This window comes from Cucurbita moschata, unplaced genomic scaffold (assembly GCF_002738365.1).
Source record: "Cucurbita moschata cultivar Rifu unplaced genomic scaffold, Cmos_1.0 Cmo_Scf00005, whole genome shotgun sequence".
In the NCBI taxonomy this organism is placed as follows: Eukaryota; Viridiplantae; Streptophyta; class Magnoliopsida; order Cucurbitales; family Cucurbitaceae; genus Cucurbita; species Cucurbita moschata.
The window spans coordinates 1977433-1989453 of record NW_019268521.1 but is presented as its reverse complement, the minus strand read 5'-3'; the positions used below and the strand labels follow the sequence as shown (position 1 = coordinate 1989453).

Sequence of the window (12021 nt, the reverse complement as noted above, 5' to 3'; positions counted from 1 at the left end):
TGTAAATTTAATATGTATTTTTAAAAAATAACTGCATATTTTTACTTTATATTAAAAAACATTAGAAGAAAGAAACCAGAGAAAACGACGTCGTCTTCAGAAAGGTAAACACAACGAATAACGACAGCGCCCCTTTTTCTCCTCCTTTTCTTCTCCATTTCCTTATCGCTCTTTAAAAATCACTGCAATCTCTCTTCAAATTCCTCACAAAACCTCCTCCAAAAGCTTAAGATTCCACAGATTCATCTTCAATTGTAAACATGGCGGGCGGAAGAAATGGCGGAAGCAGGCAGAGCAGCGCTCTGTGGCGGTCTTTCAGAAACGGCGATTTCGAAGAAGAGGACGTCTGGGAAGTTCTCAAAGAGAAATCGAAAACGACTTCAAAAACCTCCGATGATTCGAGTTTCTTCTCCGATTCGTTGATTCTCGAATCCGCTTCCGTAAATCACCTTCTTCCGTCCGCTTCCAGAATGATTCCGAGGTCGAACGGTGGCGGAAATGCTCAGATTGCTTCAAGATCGGCTCCTCGATCGATTCCGCAGTGGTTCAAACCTAACGGAATTAAAAACCTTAGGAATTTCGCTTCGGAGCACGATGATTCTTGGAGCGATGGTGTTGCCAGTGACGGCGACGATGAAGATGAGGAAGGATTTGATAACAGAATTCCGCCGCATGAATTGATTGCGAAGCGACGGGCTAGGGCTCAGATTTCGTCGTTCTCCGTGTTTGAAGGAATTGGAAGAACTTTGAAAGGGAGGGATCTGAGTAGAGTAAGAAACGCCGTTCTTAACAAAACTGGTTTTCTCGAATCGTAGTCATGAGCCTTTGAGTGTTCTGTGAATAATCCCTTTTGGTGGGGGTATTTTTGACATTTCACATATTGTTCTTATTTAATTTAGTTCTTAAATTTTCACTCAAATATAAGTTATATGTTTTATAATTTTAATTATATTTCAAATTATTATTAAAATTAGATATTAACTAGAGGTTAGGTGAAAGATGTCCACAATGGTATGATATTGTTCGTACCAATAAAGATGTATTCCTTTACTTATAAACTCATGATCATTCTCTAAATTAACCAATGTAGGACTCACTCCCAACAATCCTCATCTCGAACAAAGTACACCAGGGTCACAATTCTTTGTTCAATATTTGAGGATTCTATTATCGTCAAGGCTAAGTTTAGGGCATGACTCTAATACCATGTTAGGAATCACGGATCTCGACAATAGTATGATATTGTCCACTTTGAGAATACTCTCTCATGGCTTTGCTTTAGGCTTCCTTAAAAGGCCTCGTATCAATAGAGATGTATTCTTTTACTTATAAACCTATGATCATTCTCTAGACTCAAAGTACACTACTGTGGAGCCATCGAACAAAGTACACCAGGCTCACAATTCTTTGTTCGATATTTGAGGATTCTATTGTCGTCATGGCTAAGTTTAGGGCATGACTCTTATACCATCATGGCTAAGTTTAGGGCATGACTCTTATACCATCATGGCTAAATTTAGAATTTAGGGCATGACTCTTATACCATCATGGCTAAATTTAGGGCATGACTCTTATACCACCATGGCTAAATTTAGGGCATGGCTCTTATACCATGGCTAAGTTTAGGGCATGGCTCTTATACCGTCATGGCTAAGTTTAGGGCATGACTCTTATACCCTCATAGCTAAGTTTAGAGCATGACGCTTATACCATCATGGCTAAGTTTAGAGCATGACGCTTATACCATCATGGCTAAGTTTAGGGCATGAGTCTTATACCATCATGGCTAAGTTTAGGGCATGAGTCTTATACCATCATGGCTAAGTTTAGGGCATGAGTCTTATACCCTCATGGCTAACTTTAGGGCATGAGTCTTATACCTCATGGCTAACTTTAGGGCATGACTCTTATACCCTCGTGGCTAAGTTTAGGGCATGACTCTTATACCCTCGTGGTTAAGTTTAGGGCATGACTCTTATACCCTCGTGGCTAAGTTTAGGGCATGACTCTTATACCCTCGTGGTTAAGTTTAGGGCATGACTCTTATACCCTCGTGGCTAAGTTTAGGGCATGAGTCTTATACCGTCATGGCTATGTTTAGGGCATGACTCTTATACCCTCGTGGCTAAGTTTAGGGCATGGCTCTTATACCGTCATGGCTAAGTTTAGGGCATGACTCTTATACCATCATGGCTAAGTTTAGGGCATGACTCTGATACCATGTTAGAAATCACGAATCTCCACAATTGTATGATATTGTCCACTTTGAGCATAAGCTCTCATGACTTTACTTTGGGCTTCCCCAAAAGGTCTCATACCAACATAGATGTATTCCTTTACTTATAAATCCATGATCATTCTCTAAATTAGCTAATGTGAGACTCACTCCCAACAATCCTCCAAAGATGACAGTATCAAAGCCAGGCCCCAGACAGAGTGCCAGCAAGGGCGCTAGGTCTCCAAGGGGGTGGATTGTGAGATCCCACATCGGTTAAAATACGTAACAAACCAAAACAAGAAAAAGATTGACGTCTCTATCTCCCGACCGTGAATATCTGGGTAAGTGTAGTTAATTTAATATATTTTTATAACATGGTTGGTTCAATCATGAAGCACAAAACCAATAATTTGTTATCTTTTTGAAAAAGGAGGAAATTATTCAAAGTTGGAATGCTAGACTTTTGCAAATGGCATTGCAAGTAGCTAGTAACCATCAATCTCCCACATCTTTGTATTAAATTAAATTATATATTTTTTAAAGTTATATAAAAATTGACGATTTATTTTTATCGTATTTAAAAAAATATTCTCATTAAGAGATTTCATAGGATTTGAGAATCCCGAGCAACGTCGTGATATAATGTTTTAACTAGCTCAACTAATATGATTAGGGAAACGAGGCTTTCACCATCATCAATATTAATGTAAATATAATACAAAATCATAAATACATTGGGTGTTAAAAAATAAATGAGGATAGGACGTGATCAAGATTGATAAACCCGATAATAAATTATTGTATTAATTATTCGAATTCTTATGAGCTACAAGATTTCCACGGGACGAGAGGGACAAGGAAGTCTTTTCCATCTCTATCCCGATTAAATATTCCATTTATTTTTGCGAAAATTGGGAAGGAAAACCCCATGAGAAATGCGCATTGATTGGGTTCGTTATGAAAAATATTTTCTCGTGTTTTTATTTTTTTTAAAAAAATAATTTCTCGAGACAAAAATTTTCTAACGCATTATTTCTATTTTACAATATAATTTTTATTAAAAAGGGTAAACAAAAAATCAAAATTTAACATTATGACAAAAAAAAAAACTTTAAAACGAGTCTGACACGGGAAGCAAGACATCACAATTCACTCCCTTCGGGGCCCGCTGGCACTCGTCCCTTCCTCCATTCGATGTGGGACCTCTACCAACCAATGTGGAACATCACAATTCACCTCCCTTCTAAGCCTCATTTGCACTCATTACTTTCTCCAATCGTGGGACCCCCACCAACTAATGTGGGACATCACAGTTCACCCGTTCAGGGCCCCACGGGCACTTGTTCCTTTCTTCAATCAACGTGGAATCCTCACCACATCCACCCCTTTGGAGCCAACGTCTTTACTGGCATACCACCTCGTGTCTACCCCTTTTCGAGTAACAGCAAGAAGGCTGGCACATCGTCCGGTGTCTGACTCTAATATCATTTGTAACGACCCAAGCCCACCGCTAGCAGATATTGTTCTCTTTAGGCTTTCTTTTACGGGCTTCCCCTCAAGGCTTTAAAACGCATCTCCTAGGGAAAGGTTTCCACACCCTTATCAGGAGTCCCAAAGTTTATTCTTTTGACTCCCGAAATAAAGGGTAATAAACGAAAACAAAATGATGGCCCAGAAAAAACACTAAAATATAATAATAAGACAAATAAAATATATATAAAAAATTAATTTATTATAATTTATAATTTAAAAAAACTAAATTATATTCCATAAACTAATGAATTATAACAAATTAATATGCAAAAACTAATTTTAAAATTTGTTAAAAAAAATTATAGTAAAATGTGAAGCTATAATTAAATTTGTAAATTAGGTAATTAATTTTATAATTAAAAAATAATTAATTTTTAAGCGCAATAAATCAATATTAATTATGATATTATAACAAAATAAATTTGAGCCATTAAAATTTCCCACTTAAATATTAAAATTAATTCCCCTCAACATTGTCATCATCAATGAAAGCAACTCATTACCTATAATTAATACAAAATTCAAAGAAAAGTAGAACACTTTATTTTATGTTTGCCATTTCCCAAGGGTATTTAGGTCTTTTGGCGAGGTGAGTAATTAAAGACGAGAAAATAAAATAGGGTTTAAATCTCGTTTTGGTCTCGGAATTTTTGACAATATTTTATCTTGGTCCCTGTATTATGAAAACGTTCACTTTAGTCCCGAAACAGAGATATTTCTTTTGTTTTAGTATCTGAATTTTCTAAATATCTGTGTTTAGTCCCGAAACTTTTAACTGTTTTCGTCCTTGAATATTCGAACTACAAGTATTGGGTAAGCTAGTTTTTGGTGGAAATAAGAACTTTGTGGGGTTAGGAGTAAAGCATCCCGAGGTTGACGCATCTCGTTGGGCGTGGAGAAACATTGGGAACTAAAATAGCTTTCTTCAGAGTTGTTTCTTGTCCCGTCCCCCCGCTCTCAGGACAAGATTGGTAAGCATACATACGTAGCTCAGCTATTAGACCCTTGGTTCTACTTAACTAAGCCCCGTCCTTGTATAAGGAGGAAGTCAATCCCACGAACTTGAATGACTTGCCGAAATGGGTCAGCTAAATAATGAAAGAAAAGAATGTCGTCGTAGGGTGTAAAACTTATAATGTTACTAAAGACCGAAATGAGTTTTTTTAGAGACCAAAATGGACATTATAGAAGTTGAGGGACGGTTATTGTTATTGTTTGAAAGTTTAGAGACCAAAATTGTTAGATCCCACGTTGATTGGAAAGGAGAACGAAGCATTTTTTATAAGGGTGTGGAAACCTCTTCCGAACAGACGCGTTATAAAAACCTTGAGGGGAAGCTCGAAAGGGAAAGCCCAAAGAGAATAATATCTGTTAGCGGTATGCTTTGGGAAAACCCGAAAGAGAAAGTCCAAAAAAGACAATATCTACTGGCAGTGGACTTGAATTGCTACAGAAATAAAATAAATATGAACTAACCCCGTAACACCAAATCAAGAATTGGATAATACGAGGACATACCCTGTACCAAACTTTGATACCCTTAACACCTGCCCTATCAAATACCCCACGTCTAAATCTGTGATGTCCCACGTTGGTTGGGGAGGAGATCAAACCACCATTTATAAAGGGTATGGAAACCTTTCCCTAGCAGACGCGTTTTAAAGCCTTGAGGGGAAGCCCGAAAGGGAAAACCCAAAGAGGTCAATATCTATTAACGGTGGATCTAGTTCATTACAAAATTTATCATATGAAAATATACCGGACAATATCTGCTAGCGGTGGATCTGGCCGTTACAAAATTTATCATATGAAAATATACCGGACAATATCTGCTAGCGGTGGATCTGGGCTGTTACAAAATTTATCATATGAAAATGTACCGTATTATCCAAACTCACTGATCAAACCAACCCTACATATGACGAATCATGCTCCATCTCTTTAGATAAGAACGAGTTATTAGGAACGTTTTCAATATTTTGAAAAGATACTATGGTCCCACGAGATTAACTCCATGTAATTAGGTAATTGATCCTCGAATTCATATTAGATTTAAACATACCAACCGATTACACTGTTAATACGATTTACAGTGACTTCAGACCTCGTTTATTTTACGAGACCCTTAAAAAACGACGTGACCCATGATATAAAATTTATTTTCTTAGTACAACAAAAGAGGTACGAAGATTTGAACGTTCGGATCGAGATATACAGTTACAAATTTACACTAAAGCCCCTCGAAATCAAAGAAATTACACATTTGATCCACTTTTTCTCCTTTGAAACCCTCCAATTCCTTGAAAGCCAAAGCCTTCAACTCATTAATTTTCTCTCTTTTTCTCTCATTTTCTTTCCCTCCAAACACTTTCTTTGACAATCCCTTCACCATTCCAACAATTCTTCCATATTTCCTCATCTTCTCTATTTCCTCTTCATTTCCACCTCCCAATATTGCACCACACGCGCCTCCACGCGCGTGTAGCTCACCTTCCGTCATCTCGATAACTTCCTCCGTCTCCACCGCCGCCGTCACCTCCTCTAATTCCTTGAATTGTCCCCCAATCCACCCCTCTGACCCCATTGCCCGAGCCATTTCCGCCATCACGCGGCGAACCCGCTCCGACCCGCTCTCGCTCAAGTCACACGACCCAGCTAGAATCTCAAACCCAATCGGAGCTATTCCAACACCAGTCAGCAGCTGGATGTTTGGGCCATAAACACGGTCAACCACGGCGGCGTTTGAACTCCCACGCGCCGTCAGTGGAGGATACTCCCGAGTGTACGTCGCTGCATAGATGAGCTGGAGTGCGGTAGCCGCCGCCATAGCTTGATCCCGGCGGCCGCCGACGAGCTCGCAGGCAGCAATACACATTGCTGCAGCGGAATTTCGTGGGGCGGAGAAGACAAAATGACTCAATGGCTCGTATACTTCCGGTGGGTCCTTCGCAATAATGACCCGCCGGAGATGATCGTCAATATCTTCATTTATCGCCGCCCAGTACGACGGAGTGATCTGCGACATGACCACCGTCGCCCTCGCCGGAGCTCGGAAATAAACCGCCGGACGGAGCCAATTCGAATTTGGGAACTTGGGTAGTGATGGATTTCCATGAAGTTGCAGAAGATTGAGAGAAATCGCCATTAGAGATCAAATTAACCAAAACAGAGAGAAACAGAGAGAAACAGAGATGTGAAAATCTAATGGGTTTTTTGGACATTTAAGGATGTTCGGTCATAAAGCTTTGTCGTTTATTTATGATTTTAAATTCCAACATTTTTATATAATCAAAATGAACATATTTTCCACGTTATAGTAATTTTTTCTTTGAATTTTCGATGTTTTCGTGGCCAAGTGATCATCAAAGAGTTGCATTTTGGATATTTATGGAGGATGTGATAGCCAAATTTGATAAGTGCATGTGCTCGGGTCGTTAAATTTACGGGCCTGTTTGGAGTGTTGAATTAGAGTTTTTAAGCCAAATGTAACAACTCAAGCTCACCGCTAGTAGACATGATCAGCTTTTTATTGTCGTTAGCTTAAGAACGGTGTGTTTGGAGTGCAGAGTTATTTTAACCTAAAGTTCTAAATTTTGATTTTAGATCGATGGGTTTTTATATCAGTGTATGAATATTTTATGGTTTACGCACGTATCAAATTTTGATTGAGATAGACAAAATGATGTACATTGATAAGAATAAAAAATATCACTACGCATTGTCGGAGTGAACGGTATACATGATTATCAAAAACTAATTAAATGGCTAACAGGGAACTAACCACATGCTTCCCAAAGTCCAATCTAACGACCAACGAGTGACAAAATACATAACGTTAGGTAATAACGTTAGACAAACAAATGCTTAAGTTCAATTTTTTTTTCTTTTTTTTAATCCAAATTAGCTATGAATAACAGAAAACACAAAGGTGGAGGTCATCGGTTACAGTCAGAGAACCGAAAAAAATATAGCTAAAAAGAGGACGATTCAAGAAAGGTGAATTTTTAACGTATAAATATAGCTAGAAATAATAATGCTACATAAATTATAACTTTAAAAAAAAAATCACATTTTCAACATAAAAAAAAAGGTCAATTTTCTTGACTTTGGTCAAAGTAAACTTATAATGTTGGTGTTTACTAAACTATTATGACCTTTGAAACTAAAATTGAAACTTTCACCAACCACAATAAAAGCTATATAGTTTTTATTAACCTTAAATTATATATAACTTTATATTAAAAAATTAACGAGCAAGGATGAGGAGAGAGAAGATGCGATCAATATCAATTTGAATATAGCTCACTAAATAAAACACCAATTATAATTTCAAAAGTTGATGGTTCGATCTTTCATCCATACCGAGGCAGTAAGCCCCTACCTATAAGTTTATATTCGATAACACTCATATTCACTCACTGAGATGCGTATACAACTCAATATCTCTAAGACCTCCCGAAGATCAAAAGCAAGCTATTGGGTAGTTCGGCTTTTTAGTGACATATCATCCACATACACTTCTACCGATCTATTGCTTGTTCACTAGCCTCTAGTCAGTGTCTCCGGCATTTTTGAGGCCTAAGGGCATGGTGGTATAACAGAAAGGCCTAATGGGTGGCAATTGATTTACTTACAAAAGCTTCGAATTTTAATTGATAAACAATCTCAAATTCTTTTTTTTTTTTAATTATAGAGATTAATAAAAGGGAGTAACATAAAATTATATAAAGTGAAAATTTGATTATTTAAAAGTATAAAATGAACATAAAATTTTATTTTTAGTCGTAAAAATTTGAGCAACATTAAAAATAAATAATAAATAATAATTAGTTAAAGAGAAATGGGTTCAACTAAAGTGGGTCAGTCAATGATATGAATTTTATAATATTCAAAAGAAAATCTTAAATTTAATTCTTTTTAATAAATAAAATGGTCAAATAATAATAATAATAATAATAATATAAAGAAGACAAGCATGAATATAATTATAAGATTTATAAAAAGAACTAATTGAGACTTAATATTTTTTAAAAAAAATCATCAATAAATTAACAACCATATTCAATTCATATTGAACATATAAAAATTAAAATTAGACATTTAAAAATATAGAGAACAAAATGGAGCGAAATTCTAAGTTCATAGACCAAACTGATATTTTAACCTGAAATAAATTCACCAACAAGAACACCCAACTGTTACGAAGCAAGGCGGAAAAATTAACACAAAATACATCAGTGCAATGAGCCACTCTGTATAACCATCAATAACCGAAATCAAAATGTGGCAATACAGTCTATAAATATGTTATATTCTCGAGTAAAACGTCAAAAAAGTTTAAATGCTATGCAACAAATCTCAATCGAAATCAATCACAATTCAAACGTAATCTCTCTTGGATAAGGCCTTTTCATCCAAACATGGAGTTTCGAATTTCATATCTAATTTAGACTTAGCTTATCATCAACCAAATCATATGAATACCCACTTTCTAAAGCATCTACCATATCAGAGAAGTGGATGAGCACCCGCCCCATCCACTTCTCTGATATGGTAGATGCTTTAGAAAGTGGATATTCATATGATTTGATCGATAATAAGCTGAGTCTAAATTGGATATGAAATGTGGCAATACAATCTATGAATATGTTATATTATCGACTAGAACGTCAAAAGTTTAAATGCTATGCAACAAATCTCAATCGAAATCAATGCAATTCAAACGTAATCTCCCTTGGATAAGGCCTTTTCATCCAAACATGGAGTTTAGAATTTCATATCCAAGGTAGACTCAGCTTATCATCAACTAAATCATATGAATATCCACTTTCTAAAGCATCTACCATATCAGATGATGAACACCCACCCCATCCACTTCTCTGAAATGGTAGATGCTTTAGAAAGTGGATATTCATATGATTTGATTGATGATAAGCTGAGTCTAAATTGGATATGAAATGTGGCAACACGATCTATGAATATGTTATATTATCGACTAGAACGTCAAAATATGCGACAAATCTCAATCGAAATCAATGCAATTCAAACGTAATCTCTCTTGGATAAGCCTTTTCATCCAAACATGGAGTTTCGAATTTCATATCCAATTTAGACTCAGCTTATCATCAATCAAATCATATGAATATCCACTTTTTAAGTGGATGAACACACCCCCTCCCTCCTCCTCCAAATCAGAGAGGACATGGTGAGGCAATGAACAATCAAAATCATGGCAAAAACACAGCATGAATGGAATACAATAGTTACAACATTATGGCATTGGTGGGTAAATTTTGCAGCAAGAACACTACATGGGAAGTGGGATTTTATCAAAGTAATTACAGAGATCTAATTCATTCATTCATTCATCCATCCACCTATGACTATTCTATTCTACAAGGCAAAACTAAACTTGTATCCTCAATTTGTCACATAAGAAACTTTTCAGCACCTCACAACAATTGACACAAGCAAATCAATTACTTTTTTCTTTCATTTTCAATGGTGGGGGGAAGTACCTATTATCTGGGACCAGTCTGGGACTCTCTTCAGGGCAGCAGAAGCATCGCACATCCAGCTAGATATTGCTTGCTGTGGACATTCCACGGTCCCAATATATAAATTAGGACGAGTTCTCCAACCTATTAATACGAGATTGAAGACGGGTTAGATTTTCGAGTTTGTTCAGAATGCAAACCGTCTGTGTTGTACAGATAATCTGTTTGTTCTCATATTCGGTGCGACATAGATTGAAGGTTGTCTCAGTTGTATCCCCAATGGTTGCATTGTTTCTAGTAAGAATCTTGTTCACTGACTGGCTCTCACTTTTAAAGTTGCAAGGCCAGGTCTGGCTGCTGGGAGTCGACCAAAACACTAGACGATTGTTTCACGGGAGACCCGGGTGATTGAAAACCGATATTCAAGTCGGGAGGAAGCATTTCCTGTTTCTTCCTTGGCTGGTTATGTGGGCTGAGAGCTCGCCATGTCGACTGCAACTGGAACTTAGACATGTCAGCCTGGATTAGCTGAGGGTAAATCATGGACCGGTTTTGCAGCTGTTGTTCATTTGGTACAAGAGAAGCTTGTGAAACAAATGGCTGCATAGGGAAATTGTTCCTCTCAGATAGAAGCTGATTACCTCCAGCACGAAACTCCCCCCACGCTCGTGCCATTTGCGGATGAAATTCCCGAGCTGGATTATACAGTGAATCTGCAGAGATTTGACTTCTAGGAGTGGAAGTATCTCTGACTTGTTTAAACCCTCCAGCCCCAATCGACATCCACGCACGAGAAGCTACTGCTGCAGCATTATTCGAATCATCTCCCATAGCAGAAGGGACTGATGACAAAACTGGCGGAGAATCACATGAGGATTGATTGGATGAGTTCTCTTGTTTTGGGGCTCTTTCAGACATCATTCTCATCAACTGTACTGGCTTGCCAGGACCCAGATCCTGTCCATGGGAAGTTGCCACAGGGGCTGTTTGAGAAGGCAAGCTAGACGACAATAAAGCAGCTCGTGGACTATTCAAACAATTGCTCGGGAATTTTCCATTAGGCAGTCCACCAGTTGCAACGCCATTAACACCGGGCAGTTTATAAGGAGCAGATTGAACAAGATTTAAGTTTACCGACGACATATCTCTAGATCTAGACGTAGACATATTCGAATTGGTTGGAAGTTGCTTCTCTACACCAAGATCAACTTTATTTTGTCTTGGTGAAGGCAAGGAATTTACCTCGACTTGCTTTTTAACCTTCTCTACCTCAGTAAAATTCTTGGTCTGCAGGTTTTGCTGTGGAGATGGACCAGGATTTGGGGTGGTGGACCTAAGGAAAGATGATTTCCCATCTAAGGTGGATCCTCTAGCAAATCCATTCACTTCTGTACATGGTGCACTAAAAGAATGTTCCATCTTAGGCAAAGGAGTATCTGAAGGCTTTCCATCCTTTCTAAATTCTCTGGTAGAATGCAAGTTACGATTTAAACCAAGTTCCTTCTGCTTGTGGTTCTCAAACATTAATATAGGAGTTGGAAGTGGCTCGTATTCTCCAACCCAACCACGTCCGAATTTACATCCAACAGGTACGACCTGCTCGATCCTCTGGGAGGCAACTTTCCAAGCGATAGGACCAAGTGTTGCAGCAAATCGAGCCAGACTCTTAGCATAGGCATACTCCGCATGAAGCCCAACCTGATTTCCAAGACATAGAGAAAAAAAAAAAAAAAAAAAAAAAAAAAAAAAAAAAAAAAAAAAAAAAAAAAAAAA

The 12021-nt window shown here is 37.6% G+C and overlaps 2 protein-coding genes and 1 long non-coding RNA gene across 3 annotated transcripts in view; 1 reads left to right on the top strand and 2 right to left on the bottom strand.

The window, feature by feature from the left end:
- Positions 1-113: 113 nt before the first annotated feature.
- On the top strand, positions 114-949 carry LOC111442861. The gene has a single exon (XM_023080421.1). It carries the CDS (start codon positions 261-263, stop codon positions 813-815), a length of 555 nt encoding a protein of 184 aa, XP_022936189.1. The 5' UTR covers positions 114-260; the 3' UTR covers positions 816-949.
- Positions 950-1554: 605 nt separating this feature from the next.
- Positions 1555-12021, bottom strand: part of LOC111442865 — a 24962-nt gene continuing 14495 nt past the window's right edge. The window contains exons 3-4 of the long non-coding RNA XR_002710386.1: positions 8167-8169; positions 1555-1568 (exon numbers count right to left, since the gene is read on the bottom strand). This is a non-coding gene — a long non-coding RNA (uncharacterized LOC111442865). The remainder of the gene's footprint in view (positions 1569-8166; positions 8170-12021) is intronic.
- Positions 9998-12021, bottom strand: part of LOC111442853 — a 6156-nt gene continuing 4132 nt past the window's right edge. Inside the window, exon 9 of the mRNA XM_023080407.1 lies at positions 9998-11946. Coding sequence (XP_022936175.1) covers positions 10579-11946 — 1368 coding nt within the window. The 3' untranslated portion in view covers positions 9998-10578. The remainder of the gene's footprint in view (positions 11947-12021) is intronic.